This window comes from Podarcis gaigeae (genome assembly GCF_964106915.1).
Source record: "Podarcis gaigeae genome assembly, chromosome: 13".
Classification (NCBI taxonomy): domain Eukaryota; kingdom Metazoa; phylum Chordata; class Lepidosauria; order Squamata; family Lacertidae; genus Podarcis; species Podarcis gaigeae.
This window is the reverse complement of record NC_139689.1, coordinates 35370710-35395282: the sequence shown is the minus strand read 5'-3', so window position 1 is coordinate 35395282 and position 24573 is coordinate 35370710. Positions and strand designations below refer to the sequence as shown.

The following is a 24573-nucleotide window of genomic DNA, read 5'->3' as shown; positions in this document are numbered from 1 at the left end:
ACCCCACGCCCCCTAAGATATTAGCCTTTTACTGCACTAGCCGTCCACTGTCTCCTTTTCTGCTAAGGGCTAATGCAATTCAACCCTAGACAGTATTATTATTATTAACTGTTTCCTGTCCAGAAATGAGCAAGGCAATAAAGCAACGATTTGCCTCTGAGCGTATGCAGGGCTCCTTATCTCCACCTTGCATACTCAAAGAGTTACGGGCACGGATTTGAGGTTTGTGGAAAACACGGACCTTGAGATCCAAAAGCCACGACTGTTCAGCCTCCCTCCGCCCCATTTTGCAAGCTAAACACTACAGTGGTACCCCGGGTTACATACACTTCAGGTTACACACTCCGCTAACCCAGAAATAGTGCTTCAGGTTAAGAACTTTGCTTCAGGATAAGAACAGAAATCGGGCTCCGGCAGCGCGGCGGCAGCAGGAGGCCCCATTAGCTAAAGTGGTGCTTCAGGTTAAGAACAGTTTCAGGTTAAGAACGGACCTCCGGAACGAATTAAGTACTTAACCCGAGGTACCACTGTATACGATTTGAGAGGGTTGAAGCTCAGGGGTAGAACTTCAGCTCTGCATGCAGAAGATTGGATCCCTGGCATCTCCAGATATGGGTGGGAATGTCCCCTGTCAGAAACCCTGGGGAGCTGCTGCCAGCCAGTGTCAACAGTACTAAGCTAGACGGGCCAATGGGTCTGACTGGGGATAAGGCAGGCAGCTTCCTAAGTCCCTATTGCAACCAACCCCTCTCAACCAGCGAGCCTCTCCCTCCGTCTGGCTACGCATCCTAAATCTCCCCTCTGCAAAATTATATTAATTTGAAAAACCGCCCCTCTTCCTTCTGTGATCTTTCTCCCTCCTCTCTCTCACGCCAGCTCCCTGCCGTTTTTCATCCACACTAACCGAAGGGCTGTAGGCAGAAATGACCACTCGAAGCTAAAAAGCCGATGCGTTTTCTAATCAATGTATGTGATTTGGCTTAGAGGGGACCTCGGTAACTTAGCTTCCTTGCCTACAGGCTAACACTGGTGCGACATGGGAGATCCGGGAATAGGATCACTCTTCCTATAGCTGGGCTTTTTGTTTTTTTTTAAAGTAATAACAGGGAAGGTTGGTGGATGGGCTTGGGAGTGGAAGTTGTCATTTCCCCCGTGGAGTAAAGAATAGCAGGTCTCCTGCAATTCCAACCGTGTTTAGCCTCGTGGGGCAAACAGCAGCTGGAGGGTGAGTGAGAGAATCATAGTACAGTGGTACCTCGGGTTACATACGCTTCAGGTTACATACACTTCAGGTTACAGACTCCACTAACCCAGAAATAGTACCTCGGGTTAAGAACTTTGCTTCAGGATGAGAACAGAAATCGCGCGGCAGCGGGAGCCCCCATTAGCTAAAGTAATACCTCAGGTTAAGAACAGACCTCCGGAACGAGTTAGGTACTTAACCCAAGGTACCACTGTATTTTAGAGATGGGTTGGGGACCTCAGAGGTCATCGAGCCCAACCCAATGTAGGGATCGGCATCGTGCTTGGTAGACAGTCAGACACCCAGCCTGTGCAGAACTACACCCCAAACTGAAGGAGAGCGATTCAGGGAAACAGGACGGCGGTGGTCCCAATGTAAAATCAACCTCAGGGCTACGGTTATTATTAATGTGTTACGAGAGGCGAATATCCTTGCGCAAGGCTTTATCTCTCAGCCTTCCCTACCTGATAAGGTTGTTGCGAGACTGAAATGACCCTGGCAGCTCTTTGGAGGGTGGGTGGGTAAGGATTTGTTATCCCCCTTGCAGTTTTGGTCCAGGGCACCTTTGTGCTTCCGGACAAAGGATGCCCATCTTTGATCGCACACAATCATCACCATCACCGAGGTTTGAGGTTACAGAAGGGTCTCCAGAGCAGTGGCGTAGCGTGGGGGGTGCAGGGGGGGGGGCCCGGCCGCACCGGGCGCAACATCTGGGGGCTAGGGTTAGGGGGCGCAAATCCACGGGTTAGGGGGCTGCCTTGCCCCGGGTGCTGACAACCCACGCTACGCCACTGCTCCAGAGGCAGGAAAAGCGCAGCGAGATGCTTACATTTGTCGCGAAGATTTCTTGGAAGCACTTTCGAGCACGCAGACGTGCTTCCTTGGTTTATCACCCCAACTGGAATCTAGTCAGAGCTCCTTAGACGTCTCATAAAAGGCTGAACCGTGCCTCAAACACACTATCTCTCTCTCTCTCTCTCTCTCTCTCTCTCTCTCTCTCTTTCCTCAGCACATCCTCGGCGCCGCTCTTTTTCGTTTCCCTGCCGCGCCCCCTGCGCGCACAAAACCATTCCACACGTTCCGCAGAGAATATAAAACAAGATCTATCATTCCGGACACTACATAGATCGCATCCTCGCTGCCGCCGCCGCCGCCCCCCTTTTGAAACGTCAAAATAGGACTTTTTAAATCCTCTTCTTCTGCCCCCCACCCCCTGCTCCCGCGACTCTCATAGTCGCCCCAAATGTACTCCTCCAGCAGGCAAATCTCTGCTTGGGGGGGTTTCCAACAAACCGACGTCGGGTGTGGTTAGGGTGGGGTCAGGGAGCCCGGCGCTGCCCTGCCCTGCGTATCCACCCGAATACTTTGCACGCGTCTAGGCAGAGAAAGCAACTCTCCCTGACTTCACAGAGCGATCCTCGCCGCGCCTCCTCTGGAACTCCGTGGGCGCCAGACACCCGGGATCGCAGCATTACTCGCGAGAAAGTGGGCAGAGGACAGCAGCCCGCCATCGGTTTGGGCGCGCGCAAAAGTTCCTTCCCAGCTGATTAGCAACCCCCCACCAACCCTCCCTAGGGACCGAACCGATGGGGGGGGCGCCTCCCAGCAGGTCCACCCCCCCAAAAAAAAGATAAACTTAAACCCCAGTAGCTAGGGGTGCCAACTTTAATTAAACATGGGGTGTGTGTGTAAATAATTGATCACATGACAGTGCACACACACTATTTGAATGGCAGTATCCATCAACTGTCGGGGGGGGGGCGAAGGGACCTTGGTCCTAAGGAGTTGGCTCCTATGCCGGAGACAGAGCTCCCTGGTGTCCAGCGGACTCGAAGGAGAACCGCTACCACCCGCCCCATCCCATCTCTGCACCCCAGACTGGACACACACACACACACACACACACACACACACACAGCACCCATGGGTGGCAGATCCGATCGACGCCCCCGTCTCAACCCTCGCCACGATCCGTGCGCACTGTCACTTGCGATCTTCTCCCCATCCCTGCCCTCTAAAGATGGGAGTGAGTCGCGGAGCCTCTTCCACACCCCACCCCACCCCACCCCACCCCTGGGTTGATCCACAGGGCGAACCCACTCACCCCGGAAAGAAGCAGCAGCGATCCCAGCAGGAGCGCCAGCCTTTTCGCCTTCTTCTCCATGACCGTCAGAGCTGGAGGGAAGCAGAGCGCAGCGGGGGCCAGGCGGGAGGCTTATTCCACATCCCCTTCCCGGTACTCCTCGGGCGGATGGCGCGCGCGCGTCTCAGGTCGAGAGAGGGAGCGCGATGCAGTTACCGCGGCGGCGGCGGCGGCCCCTGTAGGAAGCGAGCGACTGAGCTGCAGCCTGGGCAGCACCTGCTTTCTGTAACTGGGAAGCTCCGCCCCGCTTCCCCCTCATTACTATTAAAACGAGCGGCGCGCTCAGCCCACTGGCTGGGTGGCTTTGGGGGGGGGGGAGGCGCACGCACAACGGTGGCACCAGGGCGCCGCCCGCTTTCAGGCTCCCAGCAAGAGCTGAACTGACAGGGGAGGACATGAATCGGTTTCATTGCATTCCTGATTCCATTCCTTCATTTTATAGAGCTGGCTTTGATTTCTTTCGAAGGTGGGGAGAGATTCGCATCGGGCACGCCCTGGCAGCTTCCCCAAAGTTCCTTTGGAAGAGTAGAAGTCAGAGGGTTGCATTGGCAGCCACCTGGTACAGTGGAGAAGGGGGACTTGGGGGGTGAATGTGCCCCCCCTACTGCAATACGCTCTACCTTTGAAGGTGATTCGAAAACTACAACTAACCCAGAATGCAGCTGCCAGACTGGTGACTGGGAGCAGCCCCCAAGACCATATAACACAGGTCCTGAAAGACCTACATTGGCTCCCAGTATTCCAAGCACAATTCATAGTGTTGGTGCTGACCTTTAAAGCCCTAAGTATATGTGAAGGAGCGTCTCCACCTCCATCGTTCAACCCAGAACCTGATACCCAGCTCAGAGGGCCTTCTGGCGGTTCCCTCCGTGCGAGAAGTGAAGTTACAGGGAACCAGGCAGAGGGCCTTCTCGGTGGTGGCACCCACCCTGTGGAACACCCTCCCATCTGATGTCAAGGAAATAAACAACTATCTGACTTTCCAAAGACATCTGAAGATGGCCCTGTATCAGGAAGTTTTCAATGTTTGATGTTTTGTTATGTTTTTAGATGTGTTGCAAACTCCCACACTCGACCCCCGAGTGGCTGGGACAACCCTGCCAGATTGGCAGAGTATAAATAATAAAATTATTTAAAATATTATTATTATCTGGCCCTTAGATTCTTCTCAATCAGAAATCACTCCTTAGCAACTTCCCCTCTCCCCAGGTCACACCCCTCGCTAGTTCTGCATCGCACCCTCCTTGACTGTTTTAGGGATGTGTCTTTGAACTCTGCCCCCAACGTCCCCTGCTTTGCTGGATGGAGGATAGAGTGTGGGGCGCGTGAGTGTGCATGAAACGGGCTTATTGTGTACAAGAAGAGCCTGCTGGATCTGGTCAGTGGTGTACCTAGTTGAGCTTCCTGTTCTCACAGTGGCCAGCCAAATGCCTGTGGGAACCTGCAAGCTGGACCTGAGCACCAGAGCACTCTCCCCTCCTGTCAGGGACCAGGCTGAGGAGGAATGGTGGGAACCTCCCCCTTCCCGTTCCCCCTTCCCTGAATGTTCCCAGGAGCAGGAGGACAGTATAGATTTGGAACAGTGGTTTGCAGAGGGACATAGTTCAGAAGGCAGAAGCTGGGAAATACTGGATGGGGAACAGCTAGGAGAAGACACAGTGGAAGAGAGAGGGCTTACAGATTCACAGTCCTCCAGCACCCTCCGCAAGTCGAGAAGAGCTCAGAAAGTCTCAGAACAGAAAGTGTAGAGGGTACAAGCTCATATTACAAGACGTAGGAGTGACATAGATTAACAGGGACGGAGGGGTGTGACCCTTAATTGGGAGCACCGCCATTCTAGGTAGACGGGTTCTTTTGTCTCTCACTGTAATTATTAAAGAATCTAACTGGTAAGAAGTTCCTTTCGTTTGATCTCTTCTTATTTACTGCCATGGGTGGCGCTGTGGTCTAAACCACAAAGCCTAGGGCTTACCGATCAGAAGGTTGGCGGTTCAAATCCCCATGATGGGGTGAACTCCCGTTGCTCAGTCCCTGCTCCTGCCAACCTAGCAGTTCGAAAGCACGTCGAAGTACAAGTAGATAAATAGGCACCGCTCCGGCGGGAAGGTAAATGCCGTTTCCATTCACTGCTCTGGTTCGCCAGAAGTGGCTTAGTCATGCTGGCCACATGACCCGGAAGCTGTACACCAGCTCCCTCGGCCAATAAAGCGAGATGAGCGCCGCAACCCCAGAGTCGTCCGTGGCTGGACCTAATGGTCAGGGGTCCCTGAACCTTTTCCAGCTCTGCAATATCCTTTTTGAGGTGAGCCCGCCAGAAGTGTACACAGTATTCCAAATGCAGTCACAACATAGATTTGTACAACAGCATCATGAGATCTGCAGTTGTATGTTCAGTTCCTTCCCTAATAATCCCTAGCCTGGAATTTGCCCTTTTCACATCAGCCACACACTGGGTTGACATCTTCATTGCACTGCCCACTATGACCTCGAGATCTCATGGTAAGCCACCACCAGTTCACCCCAAGCATATATGTGAAAATAATATTATTATTATTTGTGCTAGCATACGCCACTTCCTACTTGCTTACATTCAATTGCTTTTTCCATGTGACCACCCGTTCACTTAGTTTGGTGACGGTTTTGTAGAGTTCTTCATCATCTCTGTTTGCTTTATCAACCCCAAATCATTTAGTATCACCAGCAAACTTGGCCACCAATCCCCTTTGCATCTATATCGTTTACGGTCTAGTTAAATAATGCAGGTCCCAATATCACTTCTTGAAGGACTCATTTTCTACATCTTTCCATTTGGAGAGATGCCTTTTTATTGCTGCTTTCTGCTACTTAATCAACTCTTGACCCATGGTAGGATCTCTCCTCTTCTTCCATGACTGCTAAGCTTATTTACCTTGTCAAAGTCCAAGTATACTATGTCAACTGGATCATCTCTAGCTACATGCTTGTTGACATTCTCAAATAACTACCGTATATACTCGAGTGTAAGCCAACCCGAATATAAGCTGAGGCACCTAATTTTAGCACAAAAACTGGGAAAACTTATTGACTCGAGTATAAGCCGGTTCACCACACCAGAAACCTGGTGGTGGCGGCAGCGGTGGAGGAAGAACAAACAGCCTAAAAGCGCAGTGTCTTTTTTTTTTTAATAGATATTTATTAAAGTTTCAAAAATTATATAAAAACAAAACAAAACAACAATACAAACAAACACAAACAAAAAACAAGTATAATTTCATTCCCTTATTTTCTTATACCTTACTTCCCCGACTTCCTCATACCTCCCCTTTCTGTATTCCAATTTCTAATTATTAATTCAGCAAATCCTCTCCCTTATTTTTCATTTAGTTTTTAACCTTTCTTTTCTTTTTACTTAACCATTACAGCTGGGAACCACATAATTTCTAAACCAACGTCATTCTAACATTCATTAATTTTGCAATGTTTCCTAAGATAGTCCTTAAATTTCTTCCAATCTTCTTCCGCTGTCTCTCTTCCCTGGTCTCGGATTCTGTCAGTCATTTCCGCCAGTCCCATATAGTCTATCACCTTCATCTGCCATTCTTCCAAGGTGGGTGAATCTTGTGTCTTCCAATACTTTGCAATGAGTATTCTTGCTTCTGTTGTAGCATACATAAAGAATGTTCTATCCTTCTTTGGCACCAATTGGCCGACCATACCCAGGAGAAAGGCCTCTGGTTCTCAGGAAGGTATATTTAAATACCTTTTTCATTTCATTATATATCATTTCCCAGAAAGCCTTAATCTTTGGGCATGTCCACCAAAGGTGAAAGAATGTACCTTCAGTCTAAAAGCGCAGTGTCTCTCCCAACCACAGCTCCCGTGCCTGCCCTTGCGAGAGGCAGGTGGCGGCGGATGGACCAACGGCAAGAAAGGGCTCCTTTTGGGCTGCTTGTCCCTCCGCCGCTGCCACCCGCCTCACTCAAGTATAAGCCGGGAGGGGGGCTTTTTCCACATAAAAAATGTGCTGAAAAAGTTGGCTTATACTCAAGTATATACAGTAATCAGTTTGTGCGACAGGGCCTGCCTTTGCAGAAGCCATGCTGCCTGGCTCTGCTTGGTTATTTTAACAATACTTTCCCCCAGTTCTCCTGGGAGAGAGATTGGTTTCCAAGGTTGCCCCTGGATCCCTTTTTTAAAAATTGGTGTTGCATTGGCAACTTTCCATGCACTCTTGGGTGGATGCCCATTAGACCCAATCAATGTCTTTTTTTTAATTATTTTTCTGTTAGACCTAGAACTTCATCTCTTCTCACCAGATCCTGCCTCAGATCCTCAGGCTCGCCTCCTGCAAAAGTTAGTTCAGGCCCTGGGATCTGCCCTATATTGTCCCCTGCCCATTTCTGCCTCTGGCCCCACCCACCACGAAAGGTTGCTCAGAAGCCAATATGAAAAGTTCCTCAACCCTGTTTTAAAGAAAAAGAAGAACGGGAGGGAAGTCAGGATGAGAAACTGACCAGGTGAGCATTGCACTCGCCAAGCAGGCAATAAATCGGAGCGTTGGAAGCGTGACCTCGGAGGTCATTCTGCCTGCGCTCACATGAGCTATTGTTTTCTGTTTCAACCATGCCCTGGTCCTGGAGCATCTCATAACGGAGCCAGCCCTCCCAGGAGATGGCATGAAGGGGCCGCTTCAGATTTTACTGGGCATTGTAGGGAGTGATATAAATAGAAAGGAATGTAAGCTCTTTTTATATGCAACAACGGCAGCAAGAATATTATTGGCCCAAAAATGGAAGCAAGAAGAATTACCGACGAAAGAAGAATGGAGGACGAAACTAATGGACTATGCAGAACTGGATAAACTAACAGGAAGGAATCGAAATCGGCAGGACCAGAGATTCACAGAAGACTGGAATAATTTTACAGATTATTTGAAAAGTATTTGTCAAGATCAGACGACGTTTGTAGGTTTGCAAGAAGTTTTGTGAGGAGTACTATTGGAATTATTGCAAAAATGGATAAGGGGGAGGATGATTAGTTAAGAAATTTAAAGGTAATATAAATTTAAAAAATGCATAAGAAGTGGTTAAAATGGTGGATCATCAGAGGTGCTGATGGAAGTCCAAAAAGATTGTATAGGTGATAAAGTTTTGTAGTACGTATTATAATTTATATGTTAAAATCAATAAAAAGTATTATAAAAAAGTGGCCACTTCAGGTGGCAAATTTGGGGTTCCATTAAACCTTTTGCAACTGAAGACAGACAATCAGATCATCAAAGGCTCCAAGGTGTCAGGCGTCAGAGGATCCAACCCCCTACGGTAGGTTGCCACGAAACAATAAGACAAGGAAAGTTCTCACCACCAATGTTGTTTATTCAATATTCACAGAGAGAGGCTTAGTAATGCAGCTTCTTGGAGTAATGGTGCTGCTCTGAGTGAAACCCCACCCCACCCCTCCATCTCTCCTATTATACGTCATCCCTACGGTGGCTGAGCTGTGCCTTCTGCCTCTGAGCTCTCTGCTCTCCTACTTTCAATGTCCACCGGGTTCGGGGTGTCTGAAATGCTTTCTAAAGACACTGAGTCTGTCAGCTGTCTCTCCCCTGGTTGTTGTCTTCTTCTTCCTCCTCCTCCTCCTCTCCTATCATTTCCCATCTTTCCCCCTCATCTGCCTCTGAACTATGATCTCCCTCAAACCCCTGTTGTAATTCTGAACTGTCTCCTTCTTCTCCAGAAGGGTCAGGCTGGGGAGGTGGTCTCCAACATTCCTCCTCTACCCAGTCCTTGACACAGGGTTTCACAGACTTGGGTCTCCAGCAGTTTTTGGACTACAGTTCCCATCATCCCTGACCACTGGTCCTGCCAGCTGGGGATGATGGGATTTGTAGTAAAAACAACAACAAAAAACCAGCTGCTGACCCAAGTTTGGGAAACCCTGAATTGTAAGCCATAAGGCACCGTTTCTCCTGCCCAAGCTCTGCGCAGTTCCTTTTCATCTCAAATGGCACTTTAAACCCGCTTCAACGAGACGCTTTGTGCCCCACCCCAGTCAATTAGTGGAAGGGGAATGTCATTTCGGATTTCTGCCTCCAGCATGTTCCACAACATGCAGGAAAGATGCTATAAACGCTGGTGAAATATATCTAAGAAACGTGCAGGAAAACAGAGGGGTGTTTATGTTGTTGTTGTTTTGCATTTGATCAGAAAACGTTGAACTGCAACCTCACCGTGCTCAGAAGCGGCGCTCCTTTATTTAAGCGATGCGCCCTGAACATAAATGCAAAATAAGGGGTCTCCTTCTGCAGTATGTTGCCTGAAGCAACCGCTTCATGATGGTTCATGGCAAGATCAGCCCTGGTTGTTGGTTTTTTCTCAATCTCAGACAACTCCTTTCTGAGTCCATTGTAAGATCAATAATAACAGAAACAAGGATCTAATTGTCTGACTCGACAAAAATCGCCCCTCTTCTGTGCGCAGGCTCGAACTGGATCTTGTCTGTTCTGCCTTGTCTCTTTCATTCATGAAAGGCTCGGCCTTCTGAGCTCCAATCACTCAGCCTTGAATGGCTAAATTACCCACTTGTTTAAAGACAGACATTTCAGACCGCCGTAACCCTTCCATCTCTCTCAACAAAGCATTTCTGGGGAGGAGGGATCCTGGGTGTAGTAGCAGCAGCAGCACATTGGAGCATGACTCGGCTTGAACAACCTCTCCGGTTGCTCATCAGAGCATTTTATGGCTTTTCTTGTGGCTTTAATAATGAATGCCAGTTTGAGCGCTAACTCAGAAGGCGCTCTGCTTTCTTGGAAAACACTCCCTCAAAACTGGGCTTCAGCAGAGGAAATGAGAGAGCCGTTTTTAAAAATTGATAGGCTACACAACATCCACCGAAAATGGCTTCTTCAGGGATGCACCTCTCACAGTTTGAATAATGTTGTAGAGATTTGACCTAAGCTGTATCGTCGGGAATTTCAGCTCTACATTTACTTGTGGGGTCGCCTTACCCCAGATACATCCTATTTTGTTTTTGTTTTTTTAAGATTTGTAACCCATGGAAACAATGGAGAAAAACGTTCTCCCCACAAAATTTCAATACAAAAAAAATATTTAAAATCATTTAAAGATATTCCACAGGTCTGATACTTAACTTTTTTATGAAATACTTCAGTAGCCAGTTTAGAGGTGATGTACAGTGGTACTTCAGGTTAAGTACTTAATTCGTTCCGGAGGTCTGTACTTAACCTGAAACTGTTCTTAACCTGAAGCACCACTTTAGCTAATGGGGCCTCCTGCTGCAGATGCGCCACCGGAGCCTGATTTCTGTTCTTATCCTGAAGCAAAGTTCTTAACCTGAAGCACTATTTCTGGGTTAGCGAAGTGTGTAACCTGAAGCGTATGTAACCTGAGGTACCACTGTACGTCTGATTATGTTATGTTATGTAATTATGTTAACTATTGAGCAATTTGTGGAACGCTCAGCCTGGTGGAATGCTCTGTTGCAAGAGACCAGGGCCCTGCAGGATTTGACATCTTTCCGCAGGGCCTGCAAGATGGAGCTGTTCTGCCAGACCTTTGGTCCGGGTCTGGGCTGACCCCCCCTTTTTTTTACAAGATCTTGCATGTAAGGGGCCCCTCTAACCCTTCTCACCGACTCATATGAGACCAGCAGAAATAGCTGGGCCTGGTGAGCACTTAATGTTGCCAACCTCATAGTTATAATTATAATTCGTGGGGGTCTAATACAAGGTGCCAGGAAATAATTAAATCAATTGATTTAAACTGCAAAATAAATTACCGGTAATCGATTTAAACTGCAAAAAGGCGCGAAAAAGTCAGGGGGGGAAGGCAAAAATGACCAGCTGCCCATCACTATGTCCCTCTGCAAGACACCATCAGACCTCCATCAATATAGCACCATCAGCAGCGAGTGGATCTGACCCACGGCTAAGCACTTGGGAGTACCGATCTACCTCAGATGCACAGCCAGGAACTTGGGAGTTACACGCAGGGCCGGATTAAGGTTTGATGAGGCCCTAGGCTGCTGAAGGTAATGGGGCCCTTTATATGATAGCTGGAATTAAGATTGCTAGAAGAAATATCAGCAACCTCAGATATGCAGATGACACAACCTTGATGGCAGAAAGTGAGGAGGAATTAAAGAACCTTTTAATGAGGGTGAAAGAGGAGAGCACAAAATATGGTTTGAAGCTCAACATCAAAAAAACTAACATCATGGTCACTGGTCCTATCACCTCCTGGCAAATAGAAGGGGGGGGGAATGGAGGCAGTGAGAGATTTTACTTTCTTGGGCTCCATGATCACTGCAGATGGTGACAGCAGCCATGAAATTAAAAGACGCCTGCTTCTTGGGAGAAAAGCAATGACAAACCTAGAGAGCATCTTAAAAAGCAGAGACATCACCTTGCCAACAAAGGTCCGTATAGTTAAAGCTATGGTTTTCCTAGTAGTGATGTATGGAAGTGAGAGCTGGAGAAAGAAGGCTAATTGCCGAAGAATTGATGCTTTTGAATTCTGGTGCTGGAGGAGACTCTTGAGAGTCCCATGGACTGCAAAAAGATCAAACCTATCCATTCTTAAGGAAATCACCCCTGAGTGCTCACTGGAAGGACAGATCCTGAAGCTGAGACTCCAATACTTTGGCCACCTCATGAGAAGAGAAGACTCCCTGGAAAAGACCCTGATGTTGGGAAAGATGGAGGGCACAAGGAGAAGGGAACGACAGAGGACGAGATGGTTGGATGGTGTTCTCAAAGCTACCAGCATGAGTTTGACCAAACTGTGGGAGGCAGTGGAAGACAGGAGTGCCTGGCGTGCTCTGGTCCATGGGGTCACGAAGAGTTGGACCCGACTAAACAACAACAACAACATATGTCCGGCTGCCCTTTGTCCACAACAAATTGTTACTTTTTTGTGTGTGTGTTGAATGTATGAAATCAATCAGTGGGCATAAGACTCATACCCTTAGTCTATGCTGCCTGATCATCAGTCTACAAGCACTCTTTAATATTAGATAACAGGCACAACAGCTTGGCCTACATTCAACTGTGCTGCACTGCGGTCTGCAGCTGCATGCTACATGTTGCCATGCAACCAGTCCATGCAGAATGTAGGCACCCTATATATAGAAAGGAGCAAACCAGTGATATTTTAGGGAGCTGGCTAGCAGGCGGGGCCCATGACTTACATCAGTGTTTCCCAACATCGGGTCTCCAGCTGTTTTTGGACTACAGTTCCCATGATCCCTGACCACTGGTCTTGCTAGCTAGGGATGATGGGAGTTGTAGTCCAAAAACAGCTCGAGACCCAAGGTTGGGAAACACTGACTTACATCATAGGAGCCTGCACAACACTGTTGCTGTATGTAGGTTTCACTTTATTTGTTTTTTTATCTTATATTTTGAAAATGTACATCCAGGTTTTTCTTCCCTTTAATTTTTTTTGGGGCCCCCAAGAGCGGGGGCCCCTAAGCTATAGCTTGTTTAGCTTATACGTAAATCCGGTCCTGGGTTATAACCTACCCCGCCCCCGTCATTGCATCCACATCCTCCTCCTGCAATGAGGAAGACTGAGAGTCACCATTGCCATCATTCTTGCCAGTCTGGTTAAGTGCTGCTCTTTTTTAAAAAAGGTTTTTTAAAGGGCAGCCAGAGGTTTAAAGAGTGTTCGCAGGTTTTTTTATATCCTGTCCCCCACTATACACGATCTCATGAATGCACACAGTACCCAGAAACTTAACAGCCACGTAAGTACAGGGAGATGCCAGCATGGTGTAGTGGTTAAGAGTGGTAGACTCGTAATCTAGTGAACCGGGTTTGCGGCTCCGCTCCTCCACATGCAGCTGCTGGGTGACCTTGGGCTAGTCACACTTCTCTGAAGTCTCTCAGCCTCACTCACCTCACAGAGTGTTTGTTGTGGGGGAGGAAGGGAAAGGAGAATGTTAGCCGCTTTGAGACTCCTTCGAATAGTGATAAAGCGGGATATCAAAACTAAATCCAAACTCTTCTACTTGTTCAGCAGTGGTATGAAATCAAACCTTTAGTGTGACAGCACCTACATGTAGATCATAGAATTGTAGAGTTGGAAGGGACCACCAGGGTCATCTAGTCCAACCCCCCGTCATGCAGAAATCCCACCACCCAGAGATTAAGAGTCCCGTGCTCTTCAGAACTCCCTGCCTATTGGTATCAGGCAGGTGCCTTTGCTCTTTTCAGTGCCTGCTTAAGTGTTTTTGTTTGTTACTATTCTCTCCTAGCATATAACCTCATCCCAACAGTTTCACCAATATATGCATTTTACCTTAGTGTATGCATTTTTGTACACGTTGCATTGGCTGGAGAACTGTGCTGAGAAATTCAGAAAAGTGTGGTTGTGTTTCGGTTCGCATGTCGTTTAGGAAAGTGCAGATTAGGGAGGTGTGTCTTTAAATGCAAACTAAATCAAGTTTTCCTCCAGTCCAAATCACACTCTTTTATTCGTAAATCACACTGCTCATTCTGCCTGCTCATTCACTACCTGCTTGACTGCTTGCTGTTCTGTCACCGCCCTGCAGTTTGTGTGGCCACCTGTTGGCAGCCATGTGAACTGCAGCTTGATGGCATCCTTACATTTTTATTATATACTACCATTTATTTATTTCGAAACATTGTGCCATTTAATATCACAATAAAAGCAGCTAAATGGATTACAGAAATCTTCCCACAGTTTACATATACAACTAGCCTTCTTGAGTATGCATACTTTAATGCTATGAATACTGTAAAAAAAAGAAAAAAAGAAAATGACAAGGACGAAGTAAAATTAGAAATATGGAGTCTAAAAACAGACCAAAACAGCATCAAACCAAATAAAACCAGCAACAGGAGATAACAGTGATGCAAATGATTTAAAAGGCACTATAAGGCACCTGGTTAAAATCTAATTCAATTGCATAAAGGCAATAAAATGTTGTGCTGGCTCCTGTAAGCCTGTAATGTAAGAAGAAGCATAGAGGATTTGGGAATGGCAGTCAGAATATTCAGATCTGGACTTAGAAGTGATGGAACTGCAATACTTAACCCAAATTCACATCCATCAACACTGGCAATGGGACACTATCCTCCCTCACATCAACAGCAGCACGTTAGCTTAGGAGATGCAGAGCAGACTCCATGGCATACACAGCTCTGTCTTCCAACACTTCACTACCACACCCAAGCATCTGCCACCTGAGGCAGCCGTCTCACTCTGCCAAATGTTAGGGCCGGCCCTTCCTCTATCTTTAAACCAGACTCAGACCACACAGACCTTCAAACAGAGGACACCTTGAAATAGAAGACTCTCCTCTGTAATGCGGGGCATGTGATTCAATTACCTGACAGCAATACTAGGGATCAGTTAGTGGAAAGTCAGGTGGCAACAGGAGAGCCAAGGGTTGACTCAAAAACCAGACAATGGTGTAGATAAACAACCCTCCAATCCCCGTTTGAGCGGTTCACAATATGTGGCTGAACTCTTCTTCTCCTTCCCAGAAGCTCTGTTCTTTGTCCTTTTTATTTCCCCCCAACCCCTTCACAAAATCAGGCCCTCCTCCCTGTGCCCTCCTTAACCTTTCTTTGATTATCTTTCCTCTCAACTCTCTCCAGCTAGCCAATATCTTCCGAGTAATGAGGTGGCCCAAACCAACTGCAGCGGCATGAAGCGTTGGTGTGTTTTTTCAGATGCCGATCGTAAAAAAACACTTTTTTATAACCCTCCTTACCGTCCGGGCCTTGCTGCCAGCAAATGGTATATAGCCTCTCAGCGTTTTCTGAGGAGAAAAGGAAAGGAGGAAGAGAAAAAAACAGAGAGGGCACAGACGGGGTGGCAATCCACGTGCAATACAGTGGTACCTCAGGTTAAGTACTTAATTCGTTCCGGAGGTCCGTACTTAACCTGAAACTGTTCTTAACCTGAAGCACCACTTTAGCTAATGGGACCTCCCGCTGCCGCCACGCCGACAGAGCAGGATTTCTGTTCTCATCCTGAAGCAAAGTTCTTAACCTGAAGCACTATTTCTGGGTTTGCGGAGTCTGTAACCTGAAGCATATGTAACCTGAAGCATATGTAACCCGAGGTACCACTGTATGTATCTCTTTTTCTCACTGCTGCACAACAGTTGTGAAGTGGCAGCTTTTGCCTGCCTTCTCGCCAGAGTTGACATCTTTCTCTGGAATAAGGGCTTTTGTCCTATCGATTGCTTCATACGAGGTTTTCTCTGAAAAGCAGGAACGATCGACCCACTGAGGCTTGTGGGGTTATTGGTCTGACCGGGCAGTTGTTCTGCTGTCATTATTATATATTTTTCATAGATCTGTCCGCTCTGATTAGCAACGACAAAGGGCCTTTAATGGTGGTGCGAGAGACCAAGGGTGTTGCCTACCTCTCATTCCGCAGAGCTTTGTGGCAATTCCACAATTTCCCCAGTGTTAGGAGGGCTTCCAATTCGGGCTGCAGCGCTTGACTCAATTAACTGGTTATAATATTAACAAATTTTAAAAAAATTGATAGACTACAACGATGGTGCCGATTATTCCGGCTGCATAAAGTTAATTACAAAGACATCAAAGGCGAGAGGCGAGAGTACCTGAGCACCCACGCCTGCCTCCAGTGTCAAGACTTGGTTTTGGAACATGTTAAACCAGGCATAGGCAAACTTGGCCCTCCAGATGTTTTGGGACTACAACTCCCATCATCCCTAGCTAACAGCACCGGTGGTCAGGGATGATGGGAGTTGTAGTCCCAAAACATCTGGAGGGCCGAGTTTGCCTATGCTTGTGTTAAATGATATGGCTCTTGAGCATATGCAGAGTTCATTCCCCTCGTGACCAGGAAACTGCAGTCCTTCCACCCACAGATGAAATGCATTTATTTGCAATATTTAATATCCCAAATGGTTTCCCCCAGCATTGGGCAGTTCTAACTTCAGGAAGAGTATTCTTGGTTAATCCATTAATTGCATTATTATTGTATTCTTACTGCCAGGGAAGGAGGAAGGTGCTTCTGGGATTTCCTACCCGAGTTGCTAAAATAGCTTGGCTGGCTGTGGGTAACACACACTTCGACTTGCCTGGCAGTGGGATTGATCTGCTGCTCTGGCTGAGATAGCAAAATATCCTGGGCTGGTACTGCCCTCGAGGCAGGGTATTAGGAAAGTTAAAAGCAAAACGTTGCAAAAATCCAAAGAAGAACAATATAAAAACCATATTTGGGTCACATCTACTCGATACGGACCCTTTCAGCACTATACATTCAAAGGGGTATCATACCACTTTAACCAGTCATGGCTTCCCCCAAGGAATCCTGGGAAGTGTAGTTGAGAGTGCTTATGTTGAGAGTGCTTATGAGACTTTTCCATTCATGAATTGAGTCATTCATTCAAGAAGTTTATTGTGCTAGCCAAAGGCCATGACAATTACATTAAAATGCACCTAACAGATATAGTACTAGAATTTGTGGGTGCAAGGAACCCATACTTCCAAGATTTAGTAAATGTTAGAATTTAACCAATGCTTGGAGTTCTAAGAGAAGGTGCCAGATGTTGGATTAACAGTGTAGAAATGCAGGATAAACTTGCTTTTCCTGTCCAGGGAATCACCTGGATATAAGCCATTAAGAAACAAAGACAGAGTCTTGACCCATCAAGCCAAGGCAGTGCCCACTTCAGATGAGGGGTAGTTAGTAGGACAAACGACCAGTAGTTTTGGTTTAAGATAACAGTTTGCCTGATGTAAACAAACAGAAGAACTGTCTGTTTTGCCATCTAGAGTGGGGAGCAAGGCAGAAGACAGTTTGCCTGTTTTATACTGCAGAGAGGGTCAGACACAATGTTTGGGGTCTCCTGGAATCTGAGGCTGCAGCAGTGGAGGGAATAGAACTCTCTTGGGATGTGAATACTCTGAACTCTCTCTGCCTAGGCTCAGGTTTTATGTATGTGTAAAGAAAGTAGGGACGCGTATAGACTGTAGGGGAGGATATAATTGTTAGATATTATTAATGTGATTTGAAATAATGTGATATGTTTGGCCTGTTAATAAAAATTATGTTTTTAAAAAAATAATTGTTAGATATTATCCTTCCTTCCTCACATTTGTGAGTTCAGCAGAGTGCATCCTTTTGCAGCTTAAAGGGGAAGCTTCTAGATAGGCTAGTTTTAGCCTTTTAGTTTAAGTAATCCAGATGTTTTAAGGCAGACTGGATTCTCCTGGTATTTACCCCTTTCTCCTCCTTAAATCAATAATCACACAAATAGTACTGTAAAAGGTAAGAGGAGCATCCACTCACTCAGTTTCTGTTGCAGAATAACAGATACAGTACAGCACCTTTTTCAGCCGGGCTTAAAATGGTAATTCAGTTACAAGGACATGCTGTAGCTCAGACTTAGTAGTTGTTCTCACATTTCTGGCTTGGTGATGAAGGTGGAAGAGTAAGAGAAGAAAGTGAAGCAAAAGAGAATATGCCCAGGCAGCTCCCTGAACGAACGTCTCCATCCCCATTGTTGAGCCTGGACATGGAGGTCCAGCTCTGAGGTCCTTCTGGCAGTTCCTTCACTGCAAGAAGTGAGGTTACAAGGAACCAGGCAGAGGGCCTTCTCGGTAGTGGTGCCCGCCCTGTGGAATGCCCTCCCACCAGATGTCAAGGAAATAATCAACTATCTGACTTTTAGAAGACATCTGAAGGCAGCCCTGTTTGGGGAAGTTTTTAATGTACAGTATGATGTTTTATTGTGTTTTTAACATTCTGTTTGGAGCCGTCCAGAAGCCACATGGGCGGGGTATATTATTATTATTACTATTAGGCTATCACCTTCCCCTGTCGGGGCACAGGGGGAGTATCTCTCACAAAGTTCTCTCTAGCAGACTTAACAGGAACACTCTGTGAGCTTTAGCTCCTAGTATATGCCCATCTAGCATGTACAGTGGAACCTTGGTTGTCGAACGTAATCCATTCCGGAAGACCATTCAACTTCCAAAACGTTCGACAACCAAGGCGCAATTGCCAGTCAGCAAAATCCATTGGAAAAATGGAGAAATGCGCCTCAGAAGCTGTTCGACGTCCGAGATGCGCTAAAAAACGGACGCATTCACTTCCGGGTTGTCGGCGTTTGAGAGCCGAAATATTGACTTCCGAAGCATTCGACAACCAAGGTTGTCATGGGGATTGGGGTGGTCTGTAACCCTAGTGATAACATAACAGAAGAAAAACTAGAAGTACCATCAGTTAACTCAACATCAGGTTGAAGTCTCAGAGTCTCCTAAACAATTCACCGCAATATTATCAAACTCTTTCTTTCTTTTTGCAGACAGCGCAAAGAGAGCCACTTTAAGGGTCACAAAGTCATTAGTGTCACTCAAAAGAAATTGTACTGTTTCTCACAAGGTATTCCTGCTTCCATATGTCAACAAGGGTTCCAGAAATCTCTCTCTTGGATCACTATATAAAGGGCGGATTAATAGATAGGGAATAATGTCTTCCACCTGATATTGGCCACGAACACAGAATCTGCCTTCATCAGCCACCTTGTTATAGCAGCCGTCCTGGATTGCAGTTGGCATCACTTGAAATTTCAGCTCAATAAAAGCATTTCTTGAGGAAACAAGCATGCCTTTAGCTCTAAACTAGCTCTGAAATTCTAAAGAAAATACAGTGGGTTTGATCAGCTGCCTTTCCTTATTAGAATAAAACTTCATCAATGCCCCAATAGTTTTCTGTGCCTTAGATTTCACTGCCTCAGTATGCCATTTCCACGAAAGGCATTCACTGAAAAGAACACCCCAATACAGTGGTACCTCTGGTTAAGCACTTAATTAGTTCCGGAGGTCCGTTCTTAACCTGAAACTGTTCTTAACCTGAGGTACCACTTTAGCTAATGGGGCCTTCCGCTGCCGCCATGCCGCCGCCATGTGATTTCTGTTCTCATCCTGAAGTAAAGTTCTTAACCTGAGGTACTACTTCCGGGTTAGCGGAGTCTGTAACCTGAAGCGTTTGTAACCTGAAGCGTTTGTAACCCGAGGTACCACTGTATTTAAATGAATGAGTTTGTTCTATAACTTGCTGATCTAAACTCTGTTTATACCTGTCTGCCCCCTTCCAACAAATATTGAGGGGGCCAAAGACCCCCTAGCATTGGCACGCCTGCCCTCACTACATGTAGAATAATCACAAGTGGCTGCCACAAATCTGGGACTGGGGAATTGGACTTCCAACTGAGCAAATTCAGTCCACCTTTAACACATAGCACAGACCTTTGGGGCATCTCCTAGTCCTGCGATTTCTGAAAGCAGGTATCACTTCATCCTCCCACTTGCCCATCAACGTCAAGATCCTAGTTATGGTCCTGGAAAGAATGAAAAACTCACCTAAAACGCAAGTCTTGTAGCCGCTCCTAAGCTACACATACATGTGCTTCCCACATGGTGATGCCTCTTTGGAAATTGAGTTGGCTGGCTTAGATCAAGCCCCTCCTTAGGTGTGAAAGAGAAGGGTAGGGGGAGCTCAGAGACCGGCCTCCAGTTAGCAGAGACATGCCTTAGATTCTGGCGTTCTGCAGCTTACAGGACGTGGGGTTCCACCAAACTGAGGTGCTCTTGGGACCCAGCTGGGCCAAGGAAGTGCCTGAACAGAGGGAACGGGGTGAAGCTAAACTGATCTCAGACCTCTCCCCCTGCCCCCTCCCTTTCCCGCCGCGCATCTGTATTTCCTGGAATGTGCAGCAAACCTCTGTGGATGTCTGTTTTGACCCCTGGGAGATTTAGGGGCTAAATGCACGCTATGCACAAAAGCACATATTAGAGCCCCAGAGCCGTTATTATTTTTCAAAAAGCAGCTTGCAGGGTCGATTGAGAGCAAAGAGACTGTGAAGCACCTTAATCCTTTCTCTCCATCTCTCTCTCTCTTACTCTTTCTCTCACTCTCTGTCACACACAAACATGCAAACACAGGACACACACACCCCCGCCCCAATCGCAAGGTTTAAACTACATGTTTATGCATAGCTTAGTATGGAATGAAGTCCCTTCGGAGTTCGATAATTTAAAACTGTTCCCACGTTGCTTGTTTTTTGTAAAAAACAAAACAAAAAAACCAGGGAAGGAACACATCCTGGATGAAAGGTCTGGAGTTGTCACGAAATGCTTTGCATGTAGAAACAGGACTGGTAGTAGCCGCAGAGGTGCAGACCGATGCTAGGCAGTGTGGTGGAGTGGTTAGAGTGTCAGGCTTAAGATTCGTCTCGAACCCGTGCTCAGCCACTAAGCTTCCTTGCTTGGGTCCTTGCAGGTCATCACAAGACAGTCCTCCAGGCAGCCGGCCTCCCTAACCTAGGGTATTATGCTAGTTTCTTCATTAAGGCCTACCCCAAAACCTTCTATTTATCCCATAGGAGAAAGCATTCAGTTATGATAACTGTACATTAACATCCCTGCGCCCAATAGCAGCTTCAAGGCTTTGAGGTACTTGGGGAAATGGCAGTGTGATGTGGGGTGGACAGTGCTATTATATAGTTAAGCCACTAGGTGGCGCTGAACTTGGATGTCTTCTGGTGTGGAGTCAGGAGTTTCCTGCGTCTGCTCTTTTCCCCCCTAAAGTGGGCAGGTGTCCTACTTTATAGAGGGCGGTCCTCTATTTCATTTTCAGTAGGCAATATCCGTGCACACATCACATGGGTCACATTTTTAATGTACACCTGAATTAGGGTGGCCACATAATCTTTACATAAACACGAATCCTCTCTTGGGAGGGCTGTCCAGTCCAAGGCCGGTTTGAAGATGAAGAACCATGAGAAGGAAGTGAATGGATCTTGGATGCCCATCAACAGTCAGCAGCTGGACAGCAGATCGAACAGGCGCACAACTCATCTGTTCACCATCTTGCCCACAGTGGTGAAATATATTTGCCGTTCTAGCTAAAATACAGTCTTGTCTGCATACCTCAAAGCATGAGGTCATTCATTCTCCAAACTACACGTGAACACAACGAGAGTCATTGCTTCCAGCAGTTGTCACTCAGCAAGTGAAGTTGCCAAGGCAAGTTTACTGCAATGCGTTATACGTAGGGCTGCCGTTCGACTTCTGAAACGTTCGGAAACCAAGGCACAGCTTCTGATTGGCTTCAGGAAGGTCCTGCAGCCAATGGGAAGCTGTGGAAGTCATGTTGGATGTTTGGGTTCCAAAGGACTGGAACACTCACTTCTGGGTTTGCAGCATTCGGGAGCCAAAACGTTCGACTCGCAAGGCGTTCAGGATCCAAGGTATGACTGTACCTTTCTCCTGCCAGTGTGAGAGCCTGTGTGGTGTAGTGGTTAAGAGCAGTGGACTCGTAATCTGGTGAACCGGGTTCGCTTCCCCGCTCCTCCATATGCAGCTGCTGGGTGACCTTGGGCTAGTCACACTTCTCTGAAGTCTTTCAGCCCCACTCACCTCACAGAGTGTTTGTTGTGGGGGAGGAAGGGAAAGGAGAATGTTAGCCACTTTGAGACTCCTCAGGGTAGTGATAAAGCGGGATATCAAACCCAAACTCTTCTCTTCTTCTGCCTCAAAGTTCCCCTTAACAGGAATGCCTAACCTTCCCTCCCCCTCCCTCCCTGCTCTAAATCACCCCTTAGCAGCTTCCCCCCACACACACACATGTGATTATGCATACGTGCTATCCTCCATCTCATACCCTGTGGAGTGATGGTGCTTAGGAGCCATCGGAAGCTGGGAGGTGGCAGGCAGCGAAAGGGTTAAGCCCCCTTCCTGCTGCTTCTCTTGTCTAGATTGGGCCTCCTCTGGAAGCAGCTTTTCCACTTTAAAGAAGGTCCCACCGGGAATGATGCGCTCCCCAGCATCTGCATTTACCGTCAAAGTTTGGGCCTCTCCGGGAGAACCATCTGTTCTGCCCGGCTTTCAACTCTCACTAGCGTCTTTCAACTTGGTTGCATAGTTTTGAGGAGCGAGCCTGCCCTGGGAAAGATTGTGGTTTCTTTTATATATTGTTTTGCTTTGTAAATTGGGGAGATATTGTCTTTTTATTGCTTTTGGGCTTAATTGCTGTAGTGTGTTATAGCTGAAAGCCAGCTGGGCTGCTCTCGGAGCTGAAGGACAGTCGAGGGGAAAAGTTCAAAGGAACCAAATAAAATAGAATGTACTTATTGTTGGGCATGGAAAACCAGCCTGGAGAAGCCTTCGTTCCCAATGTGATTCCGAGTCCAGGGCTGGGCTTTGCTTTCCCCAGCCCCTCCTCCAGTAGCACCAAGTTGGTTAGAAGCTCCAGACTCGGAGGACGATCACCCGCTGCCTCAGGAATGCTGTGACTGATTCCCGCTTTGCCATGGAATTTCTCTTTCTGACCCGATCAAAAGCGGCAGCCTCTTTTCCAGCTTGGCTCCTGAGGTCCTCCTCACTTTTCTGCTGCGCACAGTGGTGCTCCCTCTGTGGCTTTTAAGGAGGCAGATGTCCCCAAAGGGTGCAAGAGGTGCTTTGCCAATGCTGTTGCATGGCCCCCTGCCCACTGTGTGTGTGTGTGTGTCTTGTGCACACGCAACAAACTACTGACAACACAAAAGCTGGAACACAAGACACCCAATCAGATGGGATGCATCTGCAGGGCGGGCTGGGAGCCAGCAAAAGGTAAATGAAAACTGCTGCTCCCTGTAGGAACTTTACACAGCCCTCTCGGATGAGCATGTTTAGTTCCATAGCAAAGGATGGCGGGGGGCAATCCAATTCAGTTTGCATTTAAACCTAGTTAATTTGCAATTTCCAAAACCAGAACACAGCCAATCCTTTGAACTTTGCACTCCTCTGAATTTTGCAAATCACAGAACAATCCTGACTATAGGAAGCCGGCATGAGTTACGTTGCTATAAATTAAAGCTGGCATAAATCACCCCTATTCCAAACTTTTGTTTGGGAGGAATCTGACCTACACAAGCTTTTTTGCTGAATCAATTCCACTGGGTCGCTAGGTCACATGACTGAGCTGCAAGGGGTTTGTGACAGGTGTCATTCTCTCCTGGCCCCATCTCAGCCACACCATGCCACATCCCTAGCAATAATAATAATTTATTATTTTTATCCCACCCATCTGGCTGGGCTCCCCCAGCCGTTCTTGGCGGCTTCCAACAAAATATTAAAACACAGTAATCCAACAAACATTAAAAGCTTCCCTAAACAGGGCTGCCTTCAGATGTCTTCTAAAAGTCTGGTAGTTGTTCTCTTTGACATCTGGTGGGAGGGCGTTCCACAGGGCGGGCGCCACTACTGAGAAGGACCCCCTAGGACCCCCTTCTTTGGAAACTTACTCTGGCCAGGGGAGAAGGAAGGGGTGCGAGTGGGGATGGGCCGCCCCGAGTGTCACCACTGCTGGGGGTGACAATATGAAGGGCGGCACTCACCGTGGGGCCTGCAGCGTGCCTGAGCTATGCATCTCTCCTGGGAGTGACGCGGTGGCTTGGGCACCCTCAGGCTCCGCCCTGCCCCAAACACTGTAGGGCGGCTGAGTGGGAGGAGGCGGCAGGCAGACTCCTTGGAGGCCCCACAGAGTGTCCTGCCCTGGCTGGCCCCACCCCACGGGCGGCTGACCCCCGCCCTTGGGTGCAGGGCACATGCGCACCTCAGGCTCCCAATTGGCTTGCTCCACCGCTGACTCTGGCATAAGTTACACCATCTTAAGTTCTTTTTAAAGATATTTTTATTAAGCAATTTCATCATAACAAATTATCAGACCACATAATCACATACCTTATTTCCCCCCCCTTTCCCCCACCCCCTTCAATCCCTCTGTCCGCCCCACCCCACCAAGGACTTCCTCAGCTCCTCTCTCTGATTTCTCTGCACATATTATTCTCTGCATGTTATAAAATTATACATATCATTGCCTTATCTATCATATAAAGGGACCCCTGACCATTAGGTCCAGTCGTGGCTGACTCTGGGGTTGCGGCGCTCATCTCGCTTTACTGGCCGAGGGAGCCGGCGTACAGCTTCCGGGTCATGTGGCCAGCATGACTAAGCCGCTTCTGGCGAACCAGAGCAGTGCACAGAAACGCCGTTTACCTTCCCACAGGAGCGGTGCCTATTTATCTACTTGCACTTTGACGTGCTTTCGAATTGCTGGGTTGGCAGGAGCAGGGACCGAGCAAAGGGAGCTCACCCCGTCGCGGGCAAGTCCTAGGCTCAGTGGTTTAACCC

The 24573-nt window shown here is 47.5% G+C and overlaps 1 protein-coding gene and 1 long non-coding RNA gene across 2 annotated transcripts in view; one reads left to right on the top strand and one right to left on the bottom strand.

The window, feature by feature from the left end:
- The window catches only part of NGFR (nerve growth factor receptor), a 63012-nt gene extending 59395 nt beyond the window's left edge, over positions 1-3617 (bottom strand). The window contains exon 1 of the mRNA XM_083709631.1: positions 3348-3617. Within this exon, the coding sequence (XP_083565757.1) occupies positions 3348-3407 (60 nt within the window). The 5' untranslated portion in view covers positions 3408-3617. The remainder of the gene's footprint in view (positions 1-3347) is intronic.
- LOC310830330 overlaps positions 1-24573 on the top strand; it is a 371459-nt gene that overhangs the window by 96688 nt on the left and 250198 nt on the right. The window lies entirely within an intron of this gene.